This window comes from Paroedura picta, chromosome 6 (genome assembly GCF_049243985.1).
Source record: "Paroedura picta isolate Pp20150507F chromosome 6, Ppicta_v3.0, whole genome shotgun sequence".
Classification (NCBI taxonomy): Eukaryota; Metazoa; Chordata; class Lepidosauria; order Squamata; family Gekkonidae; genus Paroedura; species Paroedura picta.
Window position 1 is genome coordinate 12,988,155 of NC_135374.1, and position 27,690 is coordinate 13,015,844.

At 47.0% G+C, this 27,690-nt stretch overlaps 1 protein-coding gene across 1 annotated transcript; it reads left to right on the top strand.

Moving 5' to 3' along the window:
- Nucleotides 1-1,828: 1,828 nt before the first annotated feature.
- On the top strand, nt 1,829-23,034 carry PANX1 (pannexin 1). Its single transcript, XM_077341467.1, has 5 exons — nt 1,829-2,305; nt 13,092-13,231; nt 17,291-17,514; nt 18,170-18,837; nt 19,577-23,034. Exons 1-5 carry the CDS (start codon nt 2,125-2,127, stop codon nt 19,663-19,665), a joined length of 1,302 nt encoding a protein of 433 aa, XP_077197582.1. The 5' UTR covers nt 1,829-2,124; the 3' UTR covers nt 19,666-23,034.
- The last annotated feature ends 4,656 nt before the right edge of the window (nt 23,035-27,690 follow it).

The window sequence follows — 27,690 nt, forward strand, 5'->3', positions numbered from 1 at the left end:
AAATTGCAAGTGCTTCCATCAGTAGATGAATGGCTGGGCAAACTTGCCAGATTGGCTACAATGGCAAAGCTCAGATCAAAAGTAAATGGAAGACGAGATGAAGAATTTCGAGAGCAGTGATGCTACTGCTTAGATCAGGGGTAGTCAAACTGCGGCCCTCCAGATGTCCATGGACTACAACTCCCATGAGCCCCTGCCAGCATACTGGCAGGGGCTCATGGGAGTTGTAGTCCATGGACATCTGGAGGGCCACAGTTTGACTACCCCTGGCCTAGACTATCTTGCGAAGTAAGGCTGGAAAAAATGAAGAAAAGACACAAGTGAGGAGAGGGGAAGGAAATATTGTAAGGGGAAAAGTTCTGTTTTTCTTTTCTTACACTTTTTATATCTATCTAAAATAAAAAGAGTAATTAAAAAAGAGAGAAAAACGCACTGTGGTTTCAAGGCTCCAATCTCCAAACATATTTCCTATGGGCTGTGGCCTCAAAGTTGGGAACTGGATGCACGGCACTGAATCAGAAAGGAAAGATTTTAATCAGCACAAAACTAACAGATGCAGTATTGATTGAAAAAGGAGGGGCCTGATTGCCAACAGTGTCAATCAAACTGCCTCTTTTGCAAATCATAGATCAACTACTGTTGAGAAAAATATTTAAAGAGCTTTTCAATCACAGAAGGCACTGAAACTTCGGATACTAGCCCCAGGCCTCCCAGTACCTTTTAGACATATTTACACCTATGTGCTGACTGCACTCTTCAGAATTCCTTCTCCCAATGGTGCCTTCTCTCAGAGTAGTGAATCTAGGAACAACCAAGACCACTTGTGTTTGGGGGTGGGACCATCAGCCCTTTGGAGTGGCTTACCAGAGTGGGCATGGAGGGTGCCTTCGCTTTATGCATTCAACAATGTTTTAATATGGTGTCATCGTCGTCATCCCCCTTGCAATTTGTTACAGACACCTTTTTTATATTCTTGATTACTTAATACTCCCAAGTTATAATTTTCTTTGTTGATTAATTATTACAGAAACATACACTGAAAAGCTCTATTATGCAAGTGCTAGAACAGGGGGAGGCCATTCTTAAAACCAAATGTTTTGGGGTTTTCCCAGGCACATTGTTCCAAGAGCATCCCCAACCCTGACTGGCAGCAGCTCTCTGAGGTTTCTGATTGGTCCTTCCCATCCTCTTTTCCCTGCAGAGATTGACAGATCCTTCTTCTTGCTTTTTTTACAAGACAAAATGTGTCTCTTGTACCTCGAAGAAAAGGAATAAAACAACAGACCAAGGGCACGTTAAAAACTAGGCAAAATTTGTGTTCCTAAAGGACACCAGGCCCTTCTTTTACCCTGCTGCTAGAAACCAGCATATAATAATTTGGCAGAGAAAGGATTGTATTACCAGGCGTGAGCATTCGAGTGCAAGCCCTCTTTCCTCAGACTCGAAAGCTCACGCCTTGAATCAATCTTGGCTGGTCTTAAAGGTGCTACTGGACTCTGGTTTTATTCTGTGGAACAGAAATTGTGACCGGCTTTTATTGTGCTGTTTCAGACCAACACGGCTACCCATTTGAATCCGTTCCAGAGAGCGCATTTCGCGGATCCTGACGCGCAAGGCGGGCGGGCGAGGCGGCCAGGCAGGCTGCCTGGGGGTGGCCCTCCGGCCCTTGCGCGTGTCCCTTCGGCACGTCAAGACGCGGACGCCCCGCGGCCAGGGGAGGCTGGGGGACACAGGCGCGCATCGAGAGCGCCCCACTCGCCACAAGGCGCCGGCGGCCTCTCCCGCGGCAAAGCCCCGGCTGCTGCGGCTGCTGCTGCTTATAGCGGCCGTCTCGGCGAGCCTCTCTCAGCCAGTTCCCGCCTCTCCACAGAGGCGGGGAAGACGGCGGAGGAGGAGGCGGCTCCCTTGCCGAGGGGAGAGGGCGGCGAACAAAGGGAGCCCGAGCGCGCCCGGGGCCAAGCGGCGGGCGCAAGGCGGGCAGGCGAGGCGGTGGCGGCTGCAGGCGGCGGCGCCTGAATGGCCGGCGGCTCCGTGCGGGGACGGCGTGGCGCGTCGGCGGGCTCGAGGGGCGCTCTGCACTAGCCGCCGCCGCCTCCTCCGCCTCCTCCGCCCGGGCGCGCCAAAATGGCCATCGCGCACATCGCCACCGAGTACGTCTTCTCGGACTTCTTGCTGAAGGAGCCGTCGGAGGGCAAGTACAAGGGGCTGCGCCTGGAGCTGGCCGTCGACAAGCTGGTGGCCTGCATCGCCGTCGGCCTGCCGCTCCTGCTCATCTCGCTCGCCTTCGCCCAGGAGATCTCCATAGGTAACCGCCGCGGACTCCCCGCCTGGGGACGGACCCGGAGACGAGCCCCAGGGGGGGACTGGACCACTGCGGGTGGGAGGGGGGGAGTGCCTTTTTTTAAAGTCCTTTCAGAACGCATGCGCGGACCCTCCGCGCAAGGAGAAGGAGGCGGAATGCTTTTTCCCCAGTCATCCTGGTGCCCTCGCAGCGTGTTGCCCGTGTGCATGTTTCTTTTAATAGCACAAGCAAGGCAACTTCCAAAATGTTGTGTGTGAGTGTGTGCCCCCCCAGCCCCCCCATTTTCAGCCTGAGGTGGTATAGCCCATTCGGATTCTGCGGTCTCATCTTGCGGATCCAAGCGCGCGCCGCGGTCCGCCTGTTGCGCGCGCGCCCTCGGCTTTCTGTCCGCTCGTGCCGGGGGGTCTGTGCAAAGCTCTCGGCCGGTTCGCGCGTGCATGTGGTCACTTTGGCACCGCGGTGTGGGGAGCAGGCCTGTGTGAACCGAAGAAGGGGCTGAAGTCTAGGAGCGAGGGAGGAAACGTTTGAGCACCGTCGAGGTTCAGGGGCAACTTTAAGACCAACAAAGTTTTATTCAAGATCTAAGCCTGGGGTAGTCAACCTGTGATCCTCCAGATGTCCATGGACTACAAATCCCATGAGCCCCTGCTAGCAAAAGCTGGCACTGGCTCATGGGAATTGTAGTCCATGGACATCTGGAGGGCCGCCGTTTGACTACCCCTGATCTAAGCTTTCTCAGGCGCATCTTCTTCAGATATAATGGAACAGGATTTTCTCAGCCAAATATATGGGGTAGAGAAAGAGGGGGCTGGGTGGGGGAGTGGGGTTGATCATCAGGATGTTTTAGCTGGAGTTCACATCCAAAATTAACTGAGCAATTCTAGCTGAGATGGGGTTGAGGCTGTGATCAGGATCTTGCCAAGGGCTCTCAATCAGCATACAAACACAAGAGTCAATGAACAGATGTTTGAGATAAGTGGTAGCCCCAAGGTCAACACATGCATCTGTGGGCCCAAACTGGAACTGAGAGGCTAGTATGTGCAACTTACATCTGAAACAGCTTCCTTGAAATGTTACATATAGGTAGGGTTGAGAAGAAGAAAGGTGTATAAGTCACCAGCCAATAAATACAGCTAAGATTGGAACAACACATTTGATAAGACATTTCAATTGGCATACACATGGTAAAGGAATAAACAACAGACGTGGGAACTGGGTGTGTGTCCAGTGGTTCCTCCCACAAAAAAACCCTACAATTTCAATATCTCAGTGTGAGTCTTGAGTGGCTTAGCATGTGTAGTGAGATAGGAAGCAGGTGTCCCTGTTAAGTCCAGGGGGTTCCACTGTCCTAGTGTTTAAAAGATAAAGGTATCCCCTGTGCAAGCACCGGGTCATGTCTGACCCTTGGGCTGACGCCCTCCAGCGTTTTCATGGCAGACTTAATACGGGGTGGTTTGCCAGTGCCTTCCCCAGTCATTACCGTTTTACCCCCCCAGCAAGCTGGGTCCTCATTTTACCGACCTTGGAAGGATGGAAGGCGGAGTCAACCTTGAGCCGGCTGCTGGGATTGAACTCCCAGCCTCATGGGCAGAGCTTCAGACTGCATGTTGGCTGCCTTAACACTCTGTGCCACAAGAGGCTCTCTATTAAGCCCTTACCAATGCTTAATATCCTTCATCATCAAAGAAGAGATGCTTGTTCCCAATAACTAGATTCGCCTTAAAAGATCACACAAACTTGCCTTAACTTCTTTGTATGAAACTAACGGCAGAGCGCAAGCAAGAAACAACGCCCCACCCAGTCATATTCAGTATGTATAAGGAAATGTGCATACATTACCATTTTATCTCCCAGCAAGCTGGGTACTCATTTTACTGACCTCGGAAGGATGGAAGGCTGAGTCAACCTTGAGCCGGCTGCTGGGATCGAACTCACAACCTCATGGGCAGACAGCTTCAGACAGCATTTCTGCTGCCTTACCACTCTGCGCCACAAGAGGCTCTTTCTAGTGTGTAAGGGGTGCTTTATTTTTTTAAAGGGGCTGGAATTGAACTCCCTGCCCCCTGCTTTAGGGCCCTGGCCTCATGAGCCTAGATGTTTGGCTGGGATTTTGCTATAGGCCGTGAACAACTATGTTCATAGTTCATAGTTGTTCTTTATTGTCATTTCCTATGGCATGCAAGGTTTATTTCTTCGAACAGATTACTGACAGATGCCCTGGAGGATTTCAGCTGTTCTTTGGTTTTGTCTTTGGAGAGGTTAACTTTTTTGTCTGAGAATTTTACATAGTAAACAGCACTGAAAGCCTCAGTCTCTCAGGAGCTGGCAGACTAATCTGTTTGGCAGAACAAAGTTTTTTAGTGCTGTAAAGAGATGCATTAGGCATCAGGGTGAACTGGCACCATTCATATGTTGACTTTGTTCATATCAGTATCAAGGAAAAGTAATGATGCACGGATATTTGAACTAATTGACATGCTGTTGAAAATCAATTAGAGATCTGATTGCTGGGAAAAAAGGACAAAGCTTAGCCAAAGCAAGAGAATTTGCAGGATATGACAAATTTTGCTCGCTTGGCCATTGTCTGGACCCACTTTAGTGGCTTTACTGCATAGAATCATAGAGTTGGAAGGGGCCATATAGGCCATCTAGTCCAACCCCCTGCTCAACGCAGGATCAGCCCTAACCATCCTAAAGCAAGTGCTCCCAGACCATCAAGTGCTCCCAGACCATTCACGAAAACCAGACCATTCACGACTTTGGTCAAGTAGAACTAAAAACCTGTTGCATTAGTAGAAATTATTACACACACACATTTCTTTGTTTTACCTCTGACTGCTTCCATGGTTTTCACTCCCATGTATGCAGGTGTATGGATCCTGACCAAGATCTGCTTTAGTTTTTCTTTCTCTCCCTCCCGCCTACCTTTTAATTATCTGCTTGAAGCTGCATCTGAAAGTGAACAGTGCTGTCAATGAGCTATGACTCAACAGCAAACAACTGTTCTTTGCAGTTTAAGTTCCCAGAAGCCGTATTTTCTCACTAAGAATAACATCAGGAGGGGAAAGAAATGACTGACTCCACATGGTCTCAGGCCCTGCCTTTCCCCCAAGTATTATTTATGCTTTCAAAACACCAACTCTTCTTCTTTAAAAAGTTTCTGTGTTCAGGTCCATGGTTTTGGTCCCACCACCTAGCCCAGAAAATATTGTTCCCAATTTTAGATACATCTTATTAGGTATTGTTCTCAGTGTTTGCACATTGCGTCCGTAATGTGCTGTCTAGGCTCCAGTGACCCACTTTTGACTCTCTCCCCACCACCCATCACTAGGGAATTGCAAATCCAGTCTAAGATCTGTTTTGCAATATTAAGATACAATTCATCCTAGATCCTCCATTTTTTATTTATTTGAAGCATTTAAGTTCTGCTTTTTTCATTTGTTTGTTTGCAATTTTAGATAGTACTTCCAGAAAACATCAAAGCCAAACAAAATAACAGATGTTACAGTGCTTCAAGTATTTGATGACCCTCTTATAGCTACAGGCCTGCATATTTGAAGACTGGCTATCATTGCTGTTTGGCACGAAATCAGAATGTATATATGTGTGAAGCACCAGCAAGTCACTTCCTATGAATTCATGGCCTCCAAAATATCATTCCATGATGCTGTATCTGAGGAAGTATGCATGCCCACAAAAGCTCACACCTTGAATGAGACTGTGTTGGTCTTGAAAGAAGGACTCAAAATTTGTTCTGCTGGTTGAGACCAACATGGCTTCCCGCTTTAATACAAAACATCCTGTCCTTAACAGCCTTGCTCAGGTCTTGCAAACTGCAAGGCCGTGGCTTCCTTCACTGAGTCAGTGCATCTCATGTTGGGAAGTTGGGTCCTCCTCTTTTCCAGCTGCCTTCCACTTTCCCTGACCTTATTGTCTTCTCCAGTGAGTCTTGCTTCTCAAAGGAAATCAGAAGGCTGAGTCAGACCATACTGAGCCAGTGTTGTTTACTCTGTCTGGCAGCCCCCCTTGGGATCTTTCACATCATCCTCACCTCCCTAGAAGATCCTTTTAACAGGAGATACCAGATCCTGAAGATGAAACTCAAATACTTTGGCTACCTCATGAGAAGGAAGGACTCCCTGGAGAAGAGCCTAATGCTGGGAGCGAACGAGGGCAAAAGAAGAAGGGGGCGACAGAGAATGAGGTGGCTGGATGGAGTCACTGAAGCAGCCAGTGTGAGCTTAGATGGACTCCGGAGAATGGTAGAGGACAGGAAGGCCTGGAGGATCATTGTCCATGGGGGTTGCAATGGGCCGGATACGACTTCGCAACTAACAAAAAACAACAACCCAGGGATAGACTTGGGACTGTCTGCATGCAAAACAGGAACTTGGTTTTACCCAAGTATAGGGACACTAAAAATGCATTAAATAACAATGGGAAATTTATTTAACAAGAGGATTTAAAGGTAATCTTATCCCTACCTGGTACTCATATGAAAGACTGGATAGCTCTGAAAATCAGGTTTCAAAAGGTTGGGTTATTTTGCTTTTGGATTAGGCTCTAACTCTTAATTTGATAGTAGTGCCATTGGAGTGACTATCCTTGACTTGCCAGTTTCATCAGGTGTATAACCTGTCCTTAAGTAGTTAACATTGCCTCCTATTTTCAGCATTTCCTTGCTTGGTGGAGATTCCTTCCCTTTGATTTTCTCTTAACTGTTTACCCTTCTTATGAAGGTGTGCCTTGTATGTTGACTGCCCTTTTGGGGGGAGGAAGGCAAGATAAAATGTAAATAAAGCACTTTGTTTCAAAGTCCAGAAAGAAAAGGCTAGCATATAGCATGCACTCACCCCTAGCCCTTGAGTCATGCTGCTTTTATGATCAGCTTGCAACAGAAACACTATTGAGGGCAAATGTCAGCCTTGTTCATTTGTAGCATTTGTATCCTACATAAAGATAATCTATATTAGGAAAGAGATGCACAGCGTCCTGTCTGAAGTATAGCATAAAAATTTATTTTGATGGTAGATGTGCACTTGGCAGGCAAACGAAAGATGAAAAGGGAAAGAGTCATACTGCTAGAAGTTTGTACTGGAACCATTTATGTCTGTGAATATTGATGCAAAATTCAGGAATGCAACAGGTGCTAGATCGGGGGGAAGGAGGGAAGAACCCTCTGGATGGCCTCCCGCTCCCCCCCAGGACCTGAAAAGGCAGCAGGCTGGAGGCCCCCCAGGAAGGGAACTCTCTGGCAGGAGCAGCTCTCAAGCAGCAGGGATCTGCAGCCTCCGAGCCTCAAAGGGAAGTGGAAGGAGGAGGGGGTGCTCAGGGGTGTGGGACGGAAGGCGATTGGCTGGCCACTGGACAGACAGGCAAGCCGGTTAGAGGAGGAGGCACTCAGGGGCGGGACAGCTGCCCTGAGTGGGTGTTAAGCGCTGAGTGGCACTTAAGCCATGAGACACGCTCCTCCTTCAAGCCCTTACCAGAAATATTAAGTGGAACAGATTATTGATTATTGCACTTAGAAACTGCCCCTCCCTGCAGAGGCTTGGGGCAATTTACATGTTAAAAATTCACAATAGTTTCCAATAAAGCCATATTACAATAAAACCATATAAAGTTGGTCCAAGTGCCCGCTATTCTCCCCCTTGGCCTTTGTAACATTCGGTCAATTGTGCTAGTGTGTTCTGGGGGATTATGCCCAGAGAGGGAGGGGGAGACACCAATTTGCTCCGGCCTCAACCATATTCCTACCGGAACGGTGTTGTTTTGCAGGCCTTGCGAAACTTTTACAGTTCCATCAGGGCCCAGATCTCCGTGGGCAGCATATTCCACCAAGCTGAAAAAGCCCCTGGCCCTGGTTGAGGCCAGGCACGCTACTTTTGAGCCAGGGATCCATAACATATTGACACGATGACCTGAGTGCTCTTCTGGGGCCGGTCCCTCAGATACACAGGGCCCAGACCACATACGGCCTTTAGAAGGGCTGACTACTACCTAAGAGTGCATAGGATTGCAGCTTCTTGTTTCTTTTCTTTCCCCAGTTTAGTTCTTGTTATTTCTCCATCTCTGGGGTGAAATCCCTGGGAAGGACCAGATATACCACCCTAAAGAGAGTCACAAAAACTTCGGGGAATTGTTTGCCTGCCAGTTTTTTGCTTTATTTATCACTTTAAAAAATGTCCACCTTCTGCCAATAAGTTCATGGCAACATGCACAGGAGAAAGAGGGCTATCCTCATAACAACCCTGCAAGGTAGGTTAGGTAATTGTGCTCCGGGGAGCCAGTTGCGATGCAGAGTGGGTTTCCATCTTGATGTAAAGCAGTCGCCAAAGTCCTTGTCGCCCCTGTTATCTGCTTCGTTTTCAAGAAGTGAGAGGCAAAATGAGTAAAAGACGGATACAGTAAATAGACAGACTGGCCAAAGGCCTGAAGTGGGCGGGGGGGGGGGGAGCTCCCTTAAGTGATGTTATTTCGATCTGTGGCATTAAGAGTTTCAGTGGACTATTTCCATCCATTGGATTGGATCCAGCCAATTTTTCTGCTGGTGAAAACAGAGGAGGGGAGGATCCCTTTGAATCCCAGAGAAGCCCATGCTGGGACATGAATGCACAAGTCATGTGGGACAGGGATTGTAGCAAGAAAAGGGACTGAGGAAGGCTGAGTGGAAAACTTGGCTGTGGATCTAATCTGTTAAGCCTTTGTTCAAGGAACAGGTTTTCCCCCTCTTTCTCCAGGTGTACTGGCAACCCTATCGGCATAGGCTTCTGTTAAAAGTTGGTCTTGTGTTTTGGCTGGATGCCGATTCTGGGAAGGTCAGAGATATATGAACTTAGGCAGATAGTGAGTGGGTGGGCAGGAAGGGATGTGCCAGTGTTTGTCTCTTGTGGCCCTTCCTTGCATACCCAGGGAACTGCTGATTGCCACTGTGGGATGGTAGCTGAATTTCCTCCAGGCCAGGCTGGATTCTGGAGTTTTTTGGTGGCAGGGGGATTACTGAGGCATGAAATTGGTGTCACTGTGGGTAGGCAGGTAGTTGTGAACTCATGGTACCGTGGTGAGGAAGTTTTCAAAATGGAAGCTGGGAGACCCCTCCCACTCTGTGTCTGCCCTTTCTGTCTCCAAGCAAAGAGGAATGAAAAAGGGGTTTTAATTTTTTTAAATTTACCCTTATTTGGGCAGGTTGACCCGCCCCCTCCTGAAGTGGCCAATGATGGGCCTGGAAGGGGTTGAGAAGGGCACAGGTCCCAGCCATTTAAACCTTTGCTATCCAAGGCTGCATACACTTCCAGGGGGCGTGACAGGGAGGCGTAGCCAGCTGACATCACTTCCTGGCACCCCGAAGCCTGAAAAAGATTTCAGCAATACTCCAGTGGCCAGAAGGCTGGGAAAGGCTGCTCTATTATCCACGTTAGCAATAGAACTACCCTCCTGAACAAAAAGATAGCTGAAATTGCCGTGCTCCTGTTTTCTAACCAGCTCTGGATTTCGGTTCAAAGGAAGAACGGGACCCATAGGGGCAAAATACCAGGCGGCTTTTCTTTCCTCCAGTCACATACTCTGTTCTTTCCATCTTGTTATTGTGGAATTCTGTTTGCAGATCTTTTTCACCCCACTGAAAATTGGCAGAGGGGCTTTCCGAGAATCAGGAATGAAGAAGCCCCACAGCTGCCAGAGTGTATATTTAGCATGGGGTGGAGCCAATATTCCAGATTCCATGAGACGCCAAACAGAAATCTTCAATATACTTTTCCATCCGTCTACTGGCAGAGTAATTTTTTCTTTACTGCTCTGCCCCACCAGATGTGTGCTGAATGTGATCTGCTCATTCTCTTTCCCTTTCAGTCTCCTGGCAGCCTCCGTTGCCCTGGAGTTTCGCTTTTCTAATTTATATTTTGCTGCAAAATCTGCACAGAGAGCAGTTAATAACAGCATGTACACTTTATGATGCTAATACTTACAGACCTCTATATATTGGCTACTAGAACTATTTGGAGAGTAAACCACATACATATCACCATAGGATTAAGTTTATAAGAATCCATTTAAAGAGGATTGATTGATAAAAGTTAAAGAGTATCTGAGAGCCAGTTTGGTGTAGTGATTAGGAGTGTGGACTTAGAATCATAGAATCATAGAGTTGGAAGGGGCCATACAGGCCATCTAGTCCAACCCCCTGCTCAACGCAGGATCAGCCCTAAGCATCCTAAAGCATCCAATCTAGGGGGCCAGGTTTGATTCTGCACTCCCCCACATGCAGCCAGCTGGGTGACCTTGGGCTCACCAAAGCACTGAGAAAGCTGTTCTGATCAAGCAATAATAAGAGGGCTCTCTCAGCCTCACCTGCCTCACAGGGTGTCTGTTGTGGGGAGAGGAAAGGGAAGGCGAATATAAGCCGCTTTGAGACTCCTTCGGGGAGAGAAAAGCGGCATATAAGAACCAACTCTTCTTCTTCTTCAGTAATATCAGGGCTCTCTCAGCCTCACCTCCCTCACAGGGTGTGTGTTGTGGGGAGAGGAAAGGGAAGGCGAATATAAGCTGCTTTGAGACTCCTTCGGGGAGAGAAAAGCGGCATATAAGAACCAATTCTTCTTTTTCTGTTCTATATCACTGACAAAGATACCGAAAATGAAAAAAAATACCTAGGAGTTCGTTTGAGAAATTGTTTTACAGTGGACTGAACATTTGCCATTGCCAGCTTGAAAATCCTTGTTTTGCTTGCATGTGGATGGGGAGCAGGGAATCAAGCCGGGCTCCCTAGATTAGAACTCAGAGCTCTTAACCAGGAAAAGAACAGAGGTGGTAAGAGCCAGCATAGTGTCAAGCCAACCCAGGATTTGAGGCTGAGTCCTACTTGTCTGAGCCAGCCCTATTTAAAATATTTAAAATAAACCACATACTTGTTTCATCCGGATTGGCTCAAGGCACGAGGAACGGCATCTTACAATTGACCTGAAGGATTAATTTGTATAAATACAAAATGGAGACGAGTCTCCTACCCCCAGACCTCGTTGCCTTGAAAATACAGACACGGTTGATATCGCAGGCAGGCTTTTGGGTATTTGGTTCCCCTGAGCATCCCTCTGTTTCAGTGGCCTAAGAAATAACAGAACTTTTGTGCAAGTCCCTGCCCCCCAACCATCTGGCAAAAGAAAAGAATTATTGGGGGATCTGCCAACTGAGCTAAGCCTATTATGCCCCCTTCCTATCCCGTAACTCAGATAAACAAGTCGCTGCTTTCAGGAAGAAGCCCTGTGTTCAATTAGAGCACATCTCCATGCTATGACAACAGCCTTTTGAATCACATGGCAACCGTGACTCATGCAAAGTCCTTTCTCTTCTCACTGTGAAGAGAACCCCTGAAGTTTCTTGGGTTCTCACTGGAGGATCATTGCAACGTGGTGTTCACCAGAGTTTTGGACTTTTCGTGGGATTAGCACGACGACATGTGATTTAGTGCCGTCAGCCTTCATTACAAAATGCAATATTTCTCACGCATAAACACATCTGGATTTCTGGAGAGCCAGTTTGGTGTAGTGGTTAGGAGTGTGGACTGTGACCGGACAGTGATATCAAGGCTCTCTCAGCCTCACCCACCTCACAGGGTGTCTGTTGTGGGGAGAGGAATGGGAAGGTGACTGTAAGGCGCTTTGAGCCTCCTTCGGGTAGAGAAATGCGGCATATATGATCAAACTCTTCTTCTTCTTCTTTCTGTTGGTATAGTCTGCAGCAGTTCTGTGTTTTGGAAATGCTAGGATGGAGGCAAGTACATGGAGGAGAGTTGTAGCTCCGGTGTTCTTGCAACATACATTTTAAAAAAGAATGTACCTGCTGTCAGGTGAGAGAGCATCTAGGTGACACCAGCGAGGTCCCAAATACAGTTGTTAGCTAGGTCAGGAACAAGAAATTGATATCACTCTATGACTTAGTGTTGTATGAAATTTGTTCCGCTTGGGATTAATTTAGGAGCCAGTATCTGGATCCAAGTGCTCCTGGCACAGGTGCAGGCGAAGAGGGAAAGAACTGATTTTAGAGCAAATGCATTTCTGGGTCTTTGCTAATCCCAATGAACAAATCAGAAAATTAAACTCAGAGGATCCTTTGAGAAGCCCCTGTAGGGAAGAACCGGCTTGGTGTATAGGTCAAGAATGGCAGCCTCTAATCTGGAGAGCCGGTGTTGAATCCCCACTCTTCCACATGCAGCCAGCTGGATGACCTTGAGCTAGTCACAGTTCTGTCAGAGCTCTCTCAGCCTCACCTCTCTCACAGGGTGTCTATTGCAGGCAGAATTGTAAACCACTTTGAGACTCCTTCAGGTCATAAAAAGCAGGGTACAAAATCAGCTCCTTTCGAAACCAGTTTTATTGCACTGAGCTTAACCACAGTTCAGATTAACTAGAGTTTCTGCCCAACCAAACTGTGGTTTGAAGCAGGCTTCCAGATCTTGGCTTTTAAGAAGAGCCGCTGTTAACCTTAGCCCTGGCTAACCGTGCTGGACTCCTTGCTTGCAGAAAATTAGCTTGTCTCTAACCAGAGCTAGGCTGAGCTAATCTTTGTATGCTAGTTCTCTACATTGCGAGGTGATAATTTTTCAAATGGCAAGCAGGAAGGCAGCCTCCTCTGCTCACCAGAGCATGCATGTGCCCTCAAACCACAGTCTGGGAAAAGGTTTCCTACCTAGATTTGTGGCAGGTGTGAACTGGTTCCGTGTCTTCCATCTCTGAGCTGTTTTCCTGTATGTTTTAGGCTGCCCTATCACAAGGATGTCTCCTGTTTTCTTTCCTAGGGACTCAAATGAGCTGCTTTTCTCCAACTTCCTATTCCTGGCGCCAAGGGGCTTACGTGGACTCTTACTGTTGGGCCGCAGTGCAGCAGAGGCAGCTTTCATGGGGCGATTCTGGACACCTCCCACTCTGGCTGCATAAAGTTTGTAAAGACAGATTTTAAGGATTTGTTCTTTTTCTGGAGGGAGTGGAAAACTGAGCTCAAAAGTCTGAAATTAGGACTGTCTCCCATCCTTTGTGTGACTGCCTTTGCCCATATTGGATAATGCACTTTCACAATTGTTTGCAAGAGAAACAGGAAAATCTACCTGCAAACAATTGCAAAAGTGCATTGGGAATGTTTGTTTGCCGCTGCTAAGCCTACCATGTCTACATTGCAAAAATAGAGGCCAAGAGTGCTTGCACTCGAAAGCTCAGACCTTGAATAAGTCTTTGTTGGTCTCAAAGGTGCTACTGGACTCTATTTTTGTTGTGCTACTTCAGACCAATACAACTTTTTCTAGCTATATCTTGCAGTTGTCCTCTTCCAGTTATGGAAGTCGCCCACCTGATCTCCGCCATATTTGTTAAGTCATATCTGCCCTCTAGCGCTAGGATCTCAGAATTGCTTTGTTTTTGTCGTATTATAATGCACTGTTTTAACTTTGTTGATGTTGGACAGTACAATATACACTGCCCGCAGCCGGTCTGCTGAGAGGGCAGTATATAAATTAAATAAAAATAAATACTCTGAGCATTGGTGCTGAAAGCTGTGATTATCCTGCTGCTTTACTCTGTGGTTTTGAGGCATTACCTCAGCTCACCCAGTTCCCCCTCTGGTACCCACACCCCCCCTTGCCTACATCTCCCCCTCACACAGAGTTTACTTTAAACCTCTGTTGTTGTGGTTGTTGTTATTGCTGTTGCTGTTGTTAGGTGCGAAGTCGTGTCCGACCCATCGCGACCCCATGGACAATGATCCTCCAGGCCTTCCTGTCCTCTACCATTCCCCGGAGTCCATTTAAATTTGCACCGACTGCTTCAGTGACTCCATCCAGCCACCTCATTCTCTGGCTTTAAACCTCTAAATAAATAAATAAAACTGTACACTGCAATCCAGCAATGAAAGCAAAGAAATAGCAGTGCTTTCAGCCGGTTATATTGAGGAAAAATCAAAGAGGTGGGCAAGGAAAAGCATTCTGGGATTAAAAACCGCATGCATTTCTGATTCAGATACAGAAAGAGAATCAACCCATCTCCTCTTGGTTTTCGCTGGAGCACAAGCTCTTGAAAAGCAATTTGATTGCCTGGCTGCGCTGAAGACATTTCCCAGATACGGTTTCTCTTCCTGGCTTCCTTCCTCAAAGAGAGAGAAAGTTTGAGTCAGCCTGCCAGGTGTTTTCAGTGGCTTCTGCTCTTCCTTGTTGCTTTCTTATCAGCAGTGGCTACGAGTGTCTCATCAAATCTCGACCTATTGGGCAGTGAAATCTAAACATTTATGTCACAGATGCACCCTGTTGAGAGGCCAGTGATCTGACAGCATTGCTCCTGGATCTATTGGCAGACATATACTAGGACAGGGGTAGTCAACCTGCGGTCCTCCAGATGTTCATGGACTACAATTCCCATGAGCCCCTGCCAGCGTTTGCTGGCAGGGGCTCATGGGAATTGTAGTCCATGAACATCTGGAGGACCACAGGTTGACTACCCCTGTCCTAGAAGTTCTGGACTTGGAACATAATTCTCAGGCACAATTCAGATTAGGACCGTAGAGAGAGGAGGCGTCAGCTGTTCCCCAGGGCCATTTTCCTGATCTGAAATGACGCAGGGGAGCCACTATCTGAGGTAAATCTACATGGGAAGCCACGCAGGTCTGTTTGTAGCAGTAGAAAACAGCCAGGAGTCCAGGAGACTAACAAAAGCATGAGTTTTTGAGAGTCACTGCTCACTTCTTTGGCGTCATGAAAATTCATACCTTGTCAAAGATTTTGTTAAACTGTAAGGTGCTACTAGACTCATGCTGTTTTTCTGTCTGAGGTAGATTAGGTACGCTGGAGATGACATGTAAGCTTACATACGGGGGCCAATAATGGGTCACTGGGACCATTTCATTCAACCCCCCAGAATATGTCCCTTGATAGGACTGGCAAACAGCATATAATGTATTTCGTCCCACACATTAACTCTTCTTACAAGCCTTATGAGTGTCCCACTCTGTTATAACGTGCCACGTTGTTCATTCGGTCTGTCTCCCAGGAAAGCATCCTTGGGATTGCGGACACTCAAACACACACAACGTGGCCGTGTCTTTGCAATAACTTCCACGGGAGAAACGGCACATAGGGGAGGCAATTACAGAACTGATCTTTTTCCAAAGTCCTTTTACCTCCAGTTACATTCAGAATGGTTAAAAGGCACATCAAGCTCTTACCAAGGGGGTAGGCTGTGTTAGTTTGTCATAGCAAAATGAAAAGGAAACTCTGCAGGCTCCTTAAAGCCTAACATGCCTTTCATTTCAAGCTTTTGTGAGTCATAGTCTATCTGGTGAAGAGGGGCATGACTCACAAAAGCTCCTATTGAAATAAATGCTGTTAGGGTTTTAAGATGCCACCGGATTTCAGCTTATGCTTTCTACGATGTGCTAACATCTCCGGCTTGCTGATTGACGTGACCTTCAAAGGGCAAACCCAGAAGCCCAAAGTCATTTTTTGCCAAGCTACTAGAAGCATTTGTTTTTGCATTTTGTAGTTTGTAATAAGATGGACATTAACCCTACATGGGCTGGAACTAATGAGCTTCCAGGTGGGGCCTGGGGATCCCCCGGAATTGCAGCTCATCTCCAGGCTACAGAGATCAGTTTCTGGATGAAAAGGGATGCTTTTGAAAGTGGACTCTAGGGCATTGTACCCCATGGAGGAATCTGTCCTCCCCAGGCTGCACCCCCAAATCTCCAGGAATTTCCCAACCTAGGTCTGGCAACCATACCTCCCCCTCCATCCCCTGCCAGTGGCAGCCCTTGCTGGAACATGTGTTGAACTTGTAAGAAGCTGTATCAACAGTATGGCTGTTTGGTCTCTCACTGCGTCTCTGTCCCTCTCTCTGTCTCTCTCTCTCTCTGTCTCTCTCTCTCTCTCTGTCTCTCTCTGTCTCTCTCTCTCTCTCTCTCTCTCTCTCTCTGTCTCTCTCTGTGTCTCTCTCTGTGTCTCTCTCTCTCTGTGTCTCTCACTCTCTGTCTCTCTCTGTCTCTCTCTCTGTGTCTCTCTCTGTCTCTCTCTCTCTGTCTCTCTCTCTGTGTCTCTCTCTGTCTCTCTCTGTGTGTCTCTCTCTCTGTGTGTCTCTCTCTCTGTGTCTCTCTGTGTCTCTCTCTCTCTGTGTCTCTCACTCTCTGTGTCTCTCTCTCTCTGTGTCTCTCACTCTCTGTGTGTGTCTCTCTCTCTCTGTGTCTCTCTGTGTCTCTCTGTCCCTCTCTCTCTCTGTCTCTCTCTTTCTGTCTCTCTCTCTCTGTGTCTCTCACTCTGTGTGTGTGTCTCTCTCTCTGTCTCTCTCTCTCTGTCTCTCTCTGTGTCTCTCTCTCTGTGTGTCTCTCACTCTCTGTGTCTCTCTCTCCCTTTCTGTGTGTCTCTCTCTGTCTCTCTCTGTCTCTCTGTCTCTCTCTCTGTGTCTCTCTCTGTCTCTCTCTCTCTGTCTCTCTCTCTCTGTGTCTCTCTCTGTGTCTCTCTCTGTCTCTCTCTCTCTGTGTGTCTCTCACTCTCTGTGTGTCTCTCTCTGTGTGTCTCTCTCTCTCTGTCTCTCTCTCTGTGTCTCTCTGTGTGTCTCTCTCTCTGTGTCTCTCACTCTCTGTGTGTCTCTCTGTGTGTGTCTCTCTCTGTGTCTCTCTCTCTGTGTCTCTCTCTCTGTGTCTCTCTCTCTGTGTCTCTCTCTGTCTCTCTCTCTCTGTGTCTCTCTGTGTCTCTCTCTCTCTGTCTCTCTCTCTGTCTCTCTCTCTCTCTGTGTCTCTCTCTCTTTGTCTCTGTCTCTCTCTGTGTCTCTCTCTGTCTCTCTCTCTCTCTGTCTCTCTCTCTCTCTGTGTCTCTCTTTCTGTGTCTCTCTCTGTCTCTGTCTCTCTGTCTCTCTCTCTGTGTCCCTCTCTCTGTCTCTGTCTCTCTCTTGCTGCTTGACTGACTGCAGATGGATTCTAAATCTGAGCTCATTTTCTGCCCCAATGTTTTTTTTTCTCCTCCAGTTTTTCCCGTACATCCTTCTGCTCCTTGCCGTCGTACTCTACCTGCCGCATCTCTTCTGGCGCTTTACCGCCGCGCCCCACCTTTTCTCCGACCTAAAGTTTATCATGGAAGAACTGGACAAAGCATACAACAGAGCGATCAAAGCCGCTCACAGCTGCGGTAATGGAGAGTCGAAGGATCACCCCTGCTCATCTCCCGTTTTGATTGAGAACACAGGTCAGAGGTAACAGGACCCCTCCAGCTGCATCTCTGTGGTTTTGTTGCTGTTCTTTCCTTGGAACAGACTCCAAGCTAAAAAAATACTGCTCAATTCCAGGCTACAAAATAGGTAAAAAGATGGCGCCCAGAGAGCCAGTGAGAGGTGCTGAAATCCCATTTCCTAATTTACCTGTGAAACAGGTGAGGGGAAGCTCTGGTAGTTTTCCAGTGACATGAAGCTGACTTATCTAAAATCAGGCCCTTGGTCCATCAGAGTCAGTATTGTCTGCTCAACTGGCAGCAGCTCTCCAGGGTCCAGGCAGAGTTTTTTATCATCACCTATTGTCTGATGCCTTTAACTGGAGGTGCCGGGGATTGAACCTGAGACCTTCTGCATGCCAAGCAGAGGCTCTGCCCCTTGCCCAGACTAGCTGCCTCTAAAATCAAGCTATACAGACACCAACTATTGCCCCCATTTATGATCGTTTTATCATTCTGTTCTGGAATCATAGAGTTGTAAAGGACCTCCAAAGTCATCTAGTCCAACCCCCTGCAGAATGCAGGAAATTCACAACTCCCTGCCCACCTACGGTGACCCCAATTCCATGCCCAGATGATGCCCCCCCCCAACTAGACTCTCTGGCCAGTCTAATTAATTTGGATATTTCATCTTTTTCCAGTTTGTGGGAGATATCGGAAAGCCACTTCAAGTACCCCATGGTGGAGCAGTACCTGAAGACTAAGAAGAGGTCCAGGCGCTTGATCGTCAAGTACATCATTTGCCGTCTCCTAACGCTGACGAGTATTCTGCTGGCCTGCCTCTACCTGGGCTATTACATCAGCCTGTCCTCCATGACCGATGAGTTCATCTGCAACCTGAAAACCGGGATCCTGAAGAACGACTCAACAGTTCCGGAGCGGGTCCAGTGCAAGCTGATCGCGGTCGGCGTCTTCCAGCTCCTCAGTTACATCAACTTAGTTGTGTACGTGCTGTTGGTGCCCATCGTGCTGTACGCCTTGTTGGTCCCCTTCAGGCAGAGTTCGGACATTCTGCAGCTATATGAAATCCTGCCCACCTTTGACGTCCTCAAGATCAAGACGAAGCACTACGACGACTTGAGCCTTTACCTTCTCTTCCTCGAGGAAAACGTCAGCGAGCTCAAGTCCTACAAGTGCCTCAAAGTTTTGGAGAGTCTGAAAGGCAGCGGGGAGAAGTTCGACGCGATGCAGCTCCTGATGAACCTCGGCCAGATTAAAACAGACATGGTAGATGGGAAGTCGGCGGTCATCAAAGAGGCCTTTGGGAAGAAAGTGGATGGGGAACCTCCAAAGAGTACAGAATTAAAGGGTAAAGCTGTTTTGGCTTGCATACATACATGTTAAGCCACCCTGAAACACCGTTTAGGCTTCGAGAAACCCCAGAAGTGGCAAAATCGCACAGAATACGGTTGGGAAGCATAGCTGTGGCTCCTCCCTTTCCCACCCAGGGCCCCTCCCCTTCCCACGCCTTCCAAGACCATCATTGGCCATTTGGAGGTGGGTAGGTCGGCATGACCATATATGGTCATATTACTAATACTAAACGGGGAGGGGTAGCAAACGGAGAGGCTGATTCTGTGAAGGCTCAAGGAGATGGCAGGTTACAGTGGGTGAGCGATAGGATTGTGAGTGTCCTGCATCGTGCACGGGGTTGGATGAGATTACCCAGGAGGTCCCTTCCAACTCTATTATTCTATGATTCTAACAAATTTTAAAAATATATTAAAAAATAATTAACTCCCACCCATTTGGGAAACCCTTCCAGGGCCTTCAAGAAACCCCCCGTTTCACAGAACTCTGGTTGAGAAAGCCTGTGTTAAGCCTGTAGATCACGTTCCTTTTGCTAGGGGAGGGGCCGTGCCTTAGTGGTAAAGCATCTACTTTGCATGCTGCAGGCCCCAGGTTCAGTCCCTGGCATCTCCAGTTAAAGCAATGAAGTAGTAAATCAGTGATCGGAAAGACCTTCTGCCTGAGGGATTCCTTCACTGTCAAAAAGTTGAAATAGGCTGTATTGGAGTTTTCTTTTGTAATTTCTTGTCTGTTCTCAGATTTGGCTTCACCGTCGACGGGTGAAGGAGGAAAAACCAGCAAAGAAGATGGCAAAGTTCGTCAGAGGCTTCTGGATTCTTCTTGCTGATGGCGCTCAAATCGGTGACGGGTCATGTTTGAGCGGTCACCCCACCCATTGCAGCATGCGCCATATTGAACAGCGGATGGTGGCTATCTTGTTGCGAACAAAATAACTAGGACTAGGGACAAAAGAGTTTACAGACTTAACATCGTACCTATGTTTACATTACCTAAGCAGCCTTCTGTAACTCAGGGCTTGCCACTGACTTCCTTTATGCACATCGTTGTAAAAGGACATGGGGGGGGGGGTTGGGGAACTGAAGTTCGTTATGTGCGGAGGTTCCAAAGCGGATAACTGGGAGAAACTGAGGAACCTGGAGGAGAGGGTGAAAAAAGCTTAAGTGTTCCCAAAATATTAAACTTGGGATCCGTTCCGACATGCCTTCTATTGCACAGGTGCTATGAAAAGCCACATCCTGCCCCCAAGCCTTAGCCTCTGCTGATCCAGGTAGACAGCCAATCCTAAGCTAATTGGAGGTGTGGTTGGAAACAGCGGGTACTCGTTTGATCTCTTTTTACTTAGTCACTCAGTAGTTGGGCCTGGAACCCATTTTTAAGGCTCTCACCAGCGATAGGCAGCTTTCTGATCTTCTACTTGACGTGGCACAGCCTTTACAAAGCAGGCCAGAACAAATTTAAGGCCTCTTTGGGTTTCCTGTCAAAACAGAAACTTGTTCTTTCTCTGGTGAGAGGGAGGTGCTGCGGTGATGGTAGCAGGAGGAGTGAAGAGAATGGAGATTCCCTCAGATAAACTGTGTTCTAAATAGAGGTTTTCGTTTGGTTGCGAAACACAGTTCAAGAGACCTGTAAACTAGATCTCTGTGTTTGAGCAATCAAACAGTTCCCTGTATCATTCTGAGGGATGATATTCAGGATTCATAGAGCCCTGTTGGCTGAGATAATTAATTTATTAAAAAGAAAAGCTGGCAAATTATTTGGCGACTCACAAAAATCATGGAAGTGGGAGCCGCTTCCGGTGATCATGTTTCAACATTCCCTCATTTTCCCTGGAGGGTTTTGGAGAAAGCCCTGACTAGCCTCTTGGTTTGGAAAGATTTCCTTAGCTACACAGGAATGTGCCAATAATGTTGTAGCATTCGAAGGGCTTGACAGAAATCGGTGCAATGGGGTGGGGGTTAGAACGCCCACCTTAAACGCTGTGGCTGCCCTGGCAGCCACAGGAAATGTTCAAGGCTGTTGTTGTATTTTAAAAAATGTGAATCTTAACCATATAGCTGAAACTTTACCGTAATATCCTTGCATTTCATCCTTCACATGCGAAGGATAGGCTCCTGTTCATTTGGTGTATTTGAATTGCATGGGAGTAATTGCTGAGCAAGGGCCTCTTGTGGTGCAGAGTGGTAAGGCAGCAGACATGCAGTCTGAAGCTCTGCCCATGAGGCTGGGAGTTCGATCCCAGCAGCCGGCTCAAGGTCGACTCAGCCTTCCATCCTTCCGAGGTCAGTCAAATGAGTACCCAGCTTGCTGGGGGGTAAACGGTAATGACTGGGGAAGGAAATGGCAAACTACCCTGTATTGAGTCTGCCATGAAAACGCTGGAGGGCATCACCCCAAGGGTCAGACATGACTCGGTGCTTGCACAGGGGATACCTTTACCTTTACCTTTAATTGCTGAGCGGCCAATTAAGGAGCCACTTAAGATGCTGACAGCTGGGAGGTGCTCAAAGTATTATTGTGTCATGTTAATACAATTGTGTAAATCTCCCTGTCACTCCAAAAAACGCTGCTGAAATGACTTAGCTACCCTATTTGTACATTTTTGGTAGACGTCCAAGAAAAGTGGCTCTAGTATCTTTTCCTCTTAGGGTTCTGTCACCTGTGCAGTAGGAAAAATACAGCCACCATCATTTAAGAGTTCACTTAATTATTTTAAAGTGCCTGAGTAGAAAACAAACCCTAGGTAATGTAAGCATTTCTGCTTAGCATGCTCTAGGCACTGGGGTATTTGTTTTTACCTCATGAGGTACTAAAATACCATAATTGGGGTATTTTTTCTACTATATTAAGAAAACAGTGGTTCACGAAACCATTTTTAGGTACTGTGGAGAGACTCAGCCCTTCTTGACGACAACAACAAACAAAATGGATATTTTTACCTCAAGGTACATGGGGGATTTAGTTTGGGATGGAAATAGACCCCAAAAGCAGTATATGTAAGTTGTTTTGGAGGATATAACTACGTGTAGTAGCAATAGCCAAGCTTTGGCATCTGAACGTGGTATAAAAAGATTATTAGTTGCTGTCAGATTGGTGTGCTGGTAACAGCCATATTCTGCCCTCCGTCCAAGAAAAGTCCTTCCTCAGAGCTTCTCTGTATTGTAGAGATACCTGAGGTGTATTTTCTTATCCTCCATAGGAGAGAAAATGACCCAACCAGGGTGATGCAAAGAGTGTCAGGACAAGTGAGGATTTGGACTCAAGTGTCCCCTATTTCCTGACTTTAACCACTATACCACACTGGCTCCCTTGAGGGGGGTCCTTACTGCTGGTCTGCCAACGTACATTTGCAGGTCTTCCACAGAACTTCTCTGTGTTGTCGAGAATCTTGCAACATATCCCTGGGCCTAGAATACAGCAGCTAGCACAGTAGAACAGGCCCCATTTCCCCCTTGCCAGTTCCCCTCTCCTCTTGCAGACGTCTGGCTCCTCCTGTCATTTCTGGGGAGCCCCCAGTTTTCCAGGAGGAGGGTTGCCAATTCCGGGTTTAGAAATTTCTGGAGATTTTGGGGGTGGAGCCTGGGCAAGGCAGAGTTTGGAATCTCAGAAGGTAGCCATTTTGTCTAGGTGAACTGATCAGGAAATCAGTTGTAATTCCGGGATATTTCCAGGCCCCACGTTGGCAACCCAACCCAGGAAGTATATTTCCGGGGATATTTGGGAATTCCCTGAGAGGAAGGGAAGGTGAGGAAGTCCCATTTTCCACTGGAGGCAGCCCTTAACTGCTTTGTGGCAAAACAGTGCAAGAGGAAATGGTAGACATGCATCATCCTCGTCAATATATTTATTTAGGAACACCAAGACAAGCTTCTCAAGGATTCTTTATGGTTCCCTAGAACAGGGGTAGTCAAACTGCGGCCCTCCAGATGTCCATGGACTACAATTCCCAGAAGCCCCTGCCAGCATTTGCTGGCAGGGGCTCCTGGGAATTGTAGTCCATGGACATCTGGAGGGCCGCAGTTTGACTACCCCTGCCCTAGAACATAGGTTGAAAACCACTGGTTTACATAACTGCCTTTACAAGGAGAGACTGAGAGCCGTTACTGCATGCAGAACATTTGATATTAATTTATTGCATATGCTGTTTGTATCCAAAGCCAGTGTGCCAGTCTGTATAAATAAATATTACCTCTCCATAGCTATACGTCTACAAACTCTATATTCTGATCTTAAATGGCCTGAAGATTATTTTACTGGGGGGGGGGGGAGACATCTTCCAACAGAAGCACTTCTGCTCAGGTATTTTCTGTCATTTATTTATTTTTGGGATGTCTCCAAAATTTGGTCTTGGGGTGGTGTACAGCAGTAAAAAGAATACAAAATACAAATACACTTGAGTAATAAATTCTAAAATTCCATTTAAAACCAATTTTCTAACTCCTATTCACTTCGTCCTAGATGGACAACCCAATGAGGCAGGTGAGTAAACTAGGATGTGCATCAGAAAAGCCTGGCTCGAAAAGGGGGAACTCATCTAACAGTAACGTCCAAAATGGGGGTAGGCAGGGGGCCCAGGTGGATAATTGAGGTGCAGCCTGGACTGAACCAAATGCTCAGTGGAAGAGCCCTGTTTTGCAGGCCCTTTGGAACTTTGAGATATTAAAATGCGGCCACCTTGCCCTTTTATCTGCTGCCAGTGGCCAGGGGAACCCGATAACCTTATTCTGGGATGAGGGAAGGTGGGAATGTTATGCTTTTGCAAACTTTCCGCATTCACAGAACCTTAGTTCCCTGGCAGTGTTCCATGGAGTGCATGTGGAATTATTGCTGTGAAAGCACACAAATAGCAAACGCTGCATGAAAATTGGTTGTCAACATTGATTTTCTTGAGTCGGACATTCTGCAGGAGCGGGTGGTAGTTCAGCTCCCCCATCCTACCCATTTTGTTGAACAAACCAAGCATGAGTGTGCTTATAGAACTGGGTATGAAAGCAATGTCTGAATGCAACAGAAGTAAATGTTAAGCTCAAAAGAAAAAGACTCCAAAAGAAGAAAGCTGGGTTTTTTCTACCTTGCTTTCCACTACATGAAGCCATCTCAAAGCAGATTACGAAGTCAAAGACATTTTCCCTTCCTCTCCCCACAACAGATACTCTGTGTTTGGGGCTGCAAGAGCTCTAAGAGAACTCTCACTGGCACAAGGTCACCAAGCTGAATGTAAAGGAGTGGGGAATCAAATCCAGTTCTCCAGATTAGAGGCTGCCACTCTTACCCACTCCACCACATTGACTCTCAATATTTGGAAGGTCCATTAGCTGGACCCACCCTCCCTACGTAGATCAGGACAAACCTATGGAGAATTATCCCAAACGAATTCTAATTATTTCCATGGACTCAGCATGAAGTACAGCAGCTGGAATAGCCCAGATTAGGCTGAGCTCGGAAGCTACGCAGAGCCAGCCATGGATGGGAGACCAAGTCCAGGGTTTCTATACAGAGGCAGTCTTACCTCTTGTCTTGGAAGCTCTAGAAGTTGGCCATGTCAGGTGCAACTTGATGGTTCTTGATCATTGAGATAATCATTAACTCTGTACAGGTTTCCACTGTGAAACTCATAACTTTGTTTGCTTTAATATGGTCTCAAGGGTCAAACTAGACATGGCTCAGGAAAACAATGACTGGAATCTACCCACCATCACCACAGGTGTATGGGGCAACCACCGAGGTAGGAGGTGCCTTGGATCCACAAAGAGGCTTGTATATTTCCCCCAAAGGAGAAACAGACACCCTTGTGGGAGGGTGAGGGGAAATGTAGGGATAGAGGAGGAAAATACACTGCTCCAGAACCATTTGACACACAAGGAAGAGGCATAAATGGGTAGGTGTTCTGATACCTTCTGTTCTTGGACAACTTTCCCCTCAGGAGAGGAGTGGGGAGAACAGAGGGGCCATGCATGGATACAGAAGGTCTGAGGATCCATCCCAGTGGTGTAACCGGGGAAGAACACCAGTTTATAGGGCCACCATCAGAAGAACAGCACTTGAATTTGATAGACCGATACCTTTATTTGGTATAAGGCAGTATCAGTAGGGTAGCCAAGTTTATCTGCAGCAGAAGAGCAAGATTTTGAGACCAACAAAAGTTTGAGAATATGAGCTTCCAGGAGTCAACATTGCCCTTGTATGTGACAAAGGGAGCTCGACTCTCGGAAGTTCATATCCCGAAAATCTTAGTTTAGTTTAGTTTAGTTTAGTTTATTTTTAGGCTGCCACTCCCACAAAGGCTCGTGGCAGGTTACAACAGATAAAATCCCCAGTTAAAAAGTTACCCCTAAAAATATACAATCCACAGTTTCCTATCCAATATCCAAGGTGAAATATAATGCAGTGATATAAAAACAACTAAAAAACCTCCCCTAAATACCACCTCCGGGGGTGGACAGATCTCAACCTGCCAGTAGAGTGATCCAGTAAAGTGATCTTGTTTGTCTCTGAAGAAGACTCAAGTCTAGCTTTTTGTTATAAGGCAGGTCCTGATCCACTTGTGTTTGTGAGCACAACACACTGCACCTGTGCCTTTAAGTAACGCACCTGTCTTCTTTCTGAGCCTTCCCCCTCCCCAAGATCTTCTTGACAATAGCTGTGATTCCTCTTTCCCTTACATGTAAGCTGTGTGATTAGTCCAACTGACCTTTTAAACCTACCTTTATGTTCGAAGAGGCTACGGTCAGAAACTCAGAAAAGGCTGGATGCGCATTTGAAAGCCTCTTAAATAACATTATTCAGAGCCTCCTTCCATAACATTTATTCGGCATGATTAGTCCAACTGGCCTTTGAAACCTTCCTATTGTGCTGGAAGAGGATACAGTCGGAACCCCCTCGATGCACATTTGAAAGCCTCCTGAATAGCGTTTATCGAATGCAGGAATAAATACAGAAAATACCCCTGATCACAGGCTTGAGAACTCGAGAGATGCGGCAATCTGGCAGTCTTCAAGCAAAGGTTGGATACACACTTTTCTTGGATGCTTTAGGATGCTTTGGGCTGATCCTGCGTTGAGCAGGGGGTTGGACTAGATGGCCTGTTTGGCCCCTTCCAACTCTATGATTCTGTGATTCTATGAATCTAAGGCTCCAAGAAAGCTATCAGAGATCATTGTGCAAATGGCAAATCCGTAGCCTACTGTGAGGCTGGATCACTTCGAGAACAAGCAAGACTCAGTGGACTCCCAATGTGTCCTGCTGCTTCCGACCAACATGGCTACCCACTTGAATCAAAGCTGATAAGTCACATTGTGCAGAATTCCTGTTTGTACTGTTGCAGAATTAAATATTGTGTCCTCATAAAAACATCTGGTAATACTAAAAACAACCATCTAAAATCACAACACAATAGTAAAATCGTAATCCAAAAAGAGGCATCTGGTGTTGCGTAGATCTTACACACATGTCTAAACCTCCTGAGAATCAGCTTTGGATAGAATCTACTACAGAGGTCCCCAGATTGGGTTTACAGGCACACTGGGAATTCTGACGCAGCATGGTGAGCACAGGTAACAAAATGGCTGCCAGAGGAGGAGGAGCCAGAAAAAAAAATGTATTGCGACATAGGGATTCCAGTCCCCAGTGGGGCCGGGTGATCCCCTGGAATTATCACTCATTCAGGCAAGAGAGACCAGCTCCCCTGGAGAAAATTGGATGCTTTGGAGGGTGGATTCCATAGCTTTATACTCTAATAAATTCGCTCCTTGCCCCAAATCTCACCAATTCCCAATTCCACCCCTAAAGTTCCCAGGTACTTCCCGCAATCCTATGGCCACAGCTTTATTATTACTATTATTACTATTATTACTATTAAATTGCCCTCATCTGGCAATTTAGGGCAACTCAATTACCCAGTGCACATCCTCTTGTCCTGCCCAAGCTGCCTACTAAAATCTTCCCCAAGTCCTGCTCTCTGATTCCCCACTTGCGGAGAGGACACAAGGGTTGTGGTTAAGAGTGGTAGCCTCTAATATGGAGAAGTGGGTTTGATTACCCACTCCACCTCCACAGGCAGCTAGCTGGGTAACCCTGGACCAGTTACAGTTCTCTCAGAGCTCTCTCAGCTCCACCTCCCTCACAGGGTGCCTGTTGTGGGAAGAGGAAGAAAAGGCGAGTGTAAGCTGCTTTGAGACTCCTTCGGGTAGAGAAAAGTGGGGTATAAAAATAACAATTCTTCTTCTTCTGGGCTTTTCAGCGATGGCATTTTGTATTTGTAAGGCCCTAAAGGTAAAGGTAAAGGTATCCCCTGTGCAAGCACCGAGTCATGTCTGACCCTTGGGGTGACGCCCTCTAGCGTTTTCATGGCAGACTCAATACGGGGTGGTTTGCCAGTGCCTTCCCCAGTCATTACCGTTTACCCCACAGCAAGCTGGGTACTCATTTTACCGACCTCGGAAGGATGGAAGGCTGAGTCAACCTTGAGCCGGCTGCTGGGATTGAACTCCCAACCTCATGGGCAAAGCTTTCAGGCGGCTGCCTTACCACTCTGCACCACAAGAGGCCCTACTCCTTAGTTATTTCACCTGGCCACGCCCACTAAAATCAGGAACAAGGGAAGAAAACTCAACTCAAAACAAACAAATAGCCATTATTAGGGAATATTAACAAAATTAACAAAATATCATCAAAGATCCCTAAGGATGCATGGTCTCGAAATATGCCTGACCAGAACAAGGTGCATATTATAAATTCATATCCAAAGTGGACCAAACACATTTCAGTAAAAAATATATATATTTGGTGAATGAGCTACACGTTGATCAGATTTTAGGATACTGTTTACTGATACAGCACAATGTGTCAAATGGAA

Excerpts from the sequence above, each read along its gene's own strand:
- PANX1 (XM_077341467.1), top strand. The coding sequence starts at position 2,125 with ATGGCCATCGCGCACATCGCCACCGAGTACGTCTTCTCGGACTTCTTG. Across the intron at positions 13,232-17,290 it reads TCCCACTCTGGCTGCATAAA|TTTTTCCCGTACATCCTTCT; the intron begins GTTTGTAAAGAC and ends TTTCTCCTCCAG. Across the intron at positions 18,838-19,576 it reads AAAGAGTACAGAATTAAAGG|ATTTGGCTTCACCGTCGACG; the intron begins GTAAAGCTGTTT and ends GTCTGTTCTCAG.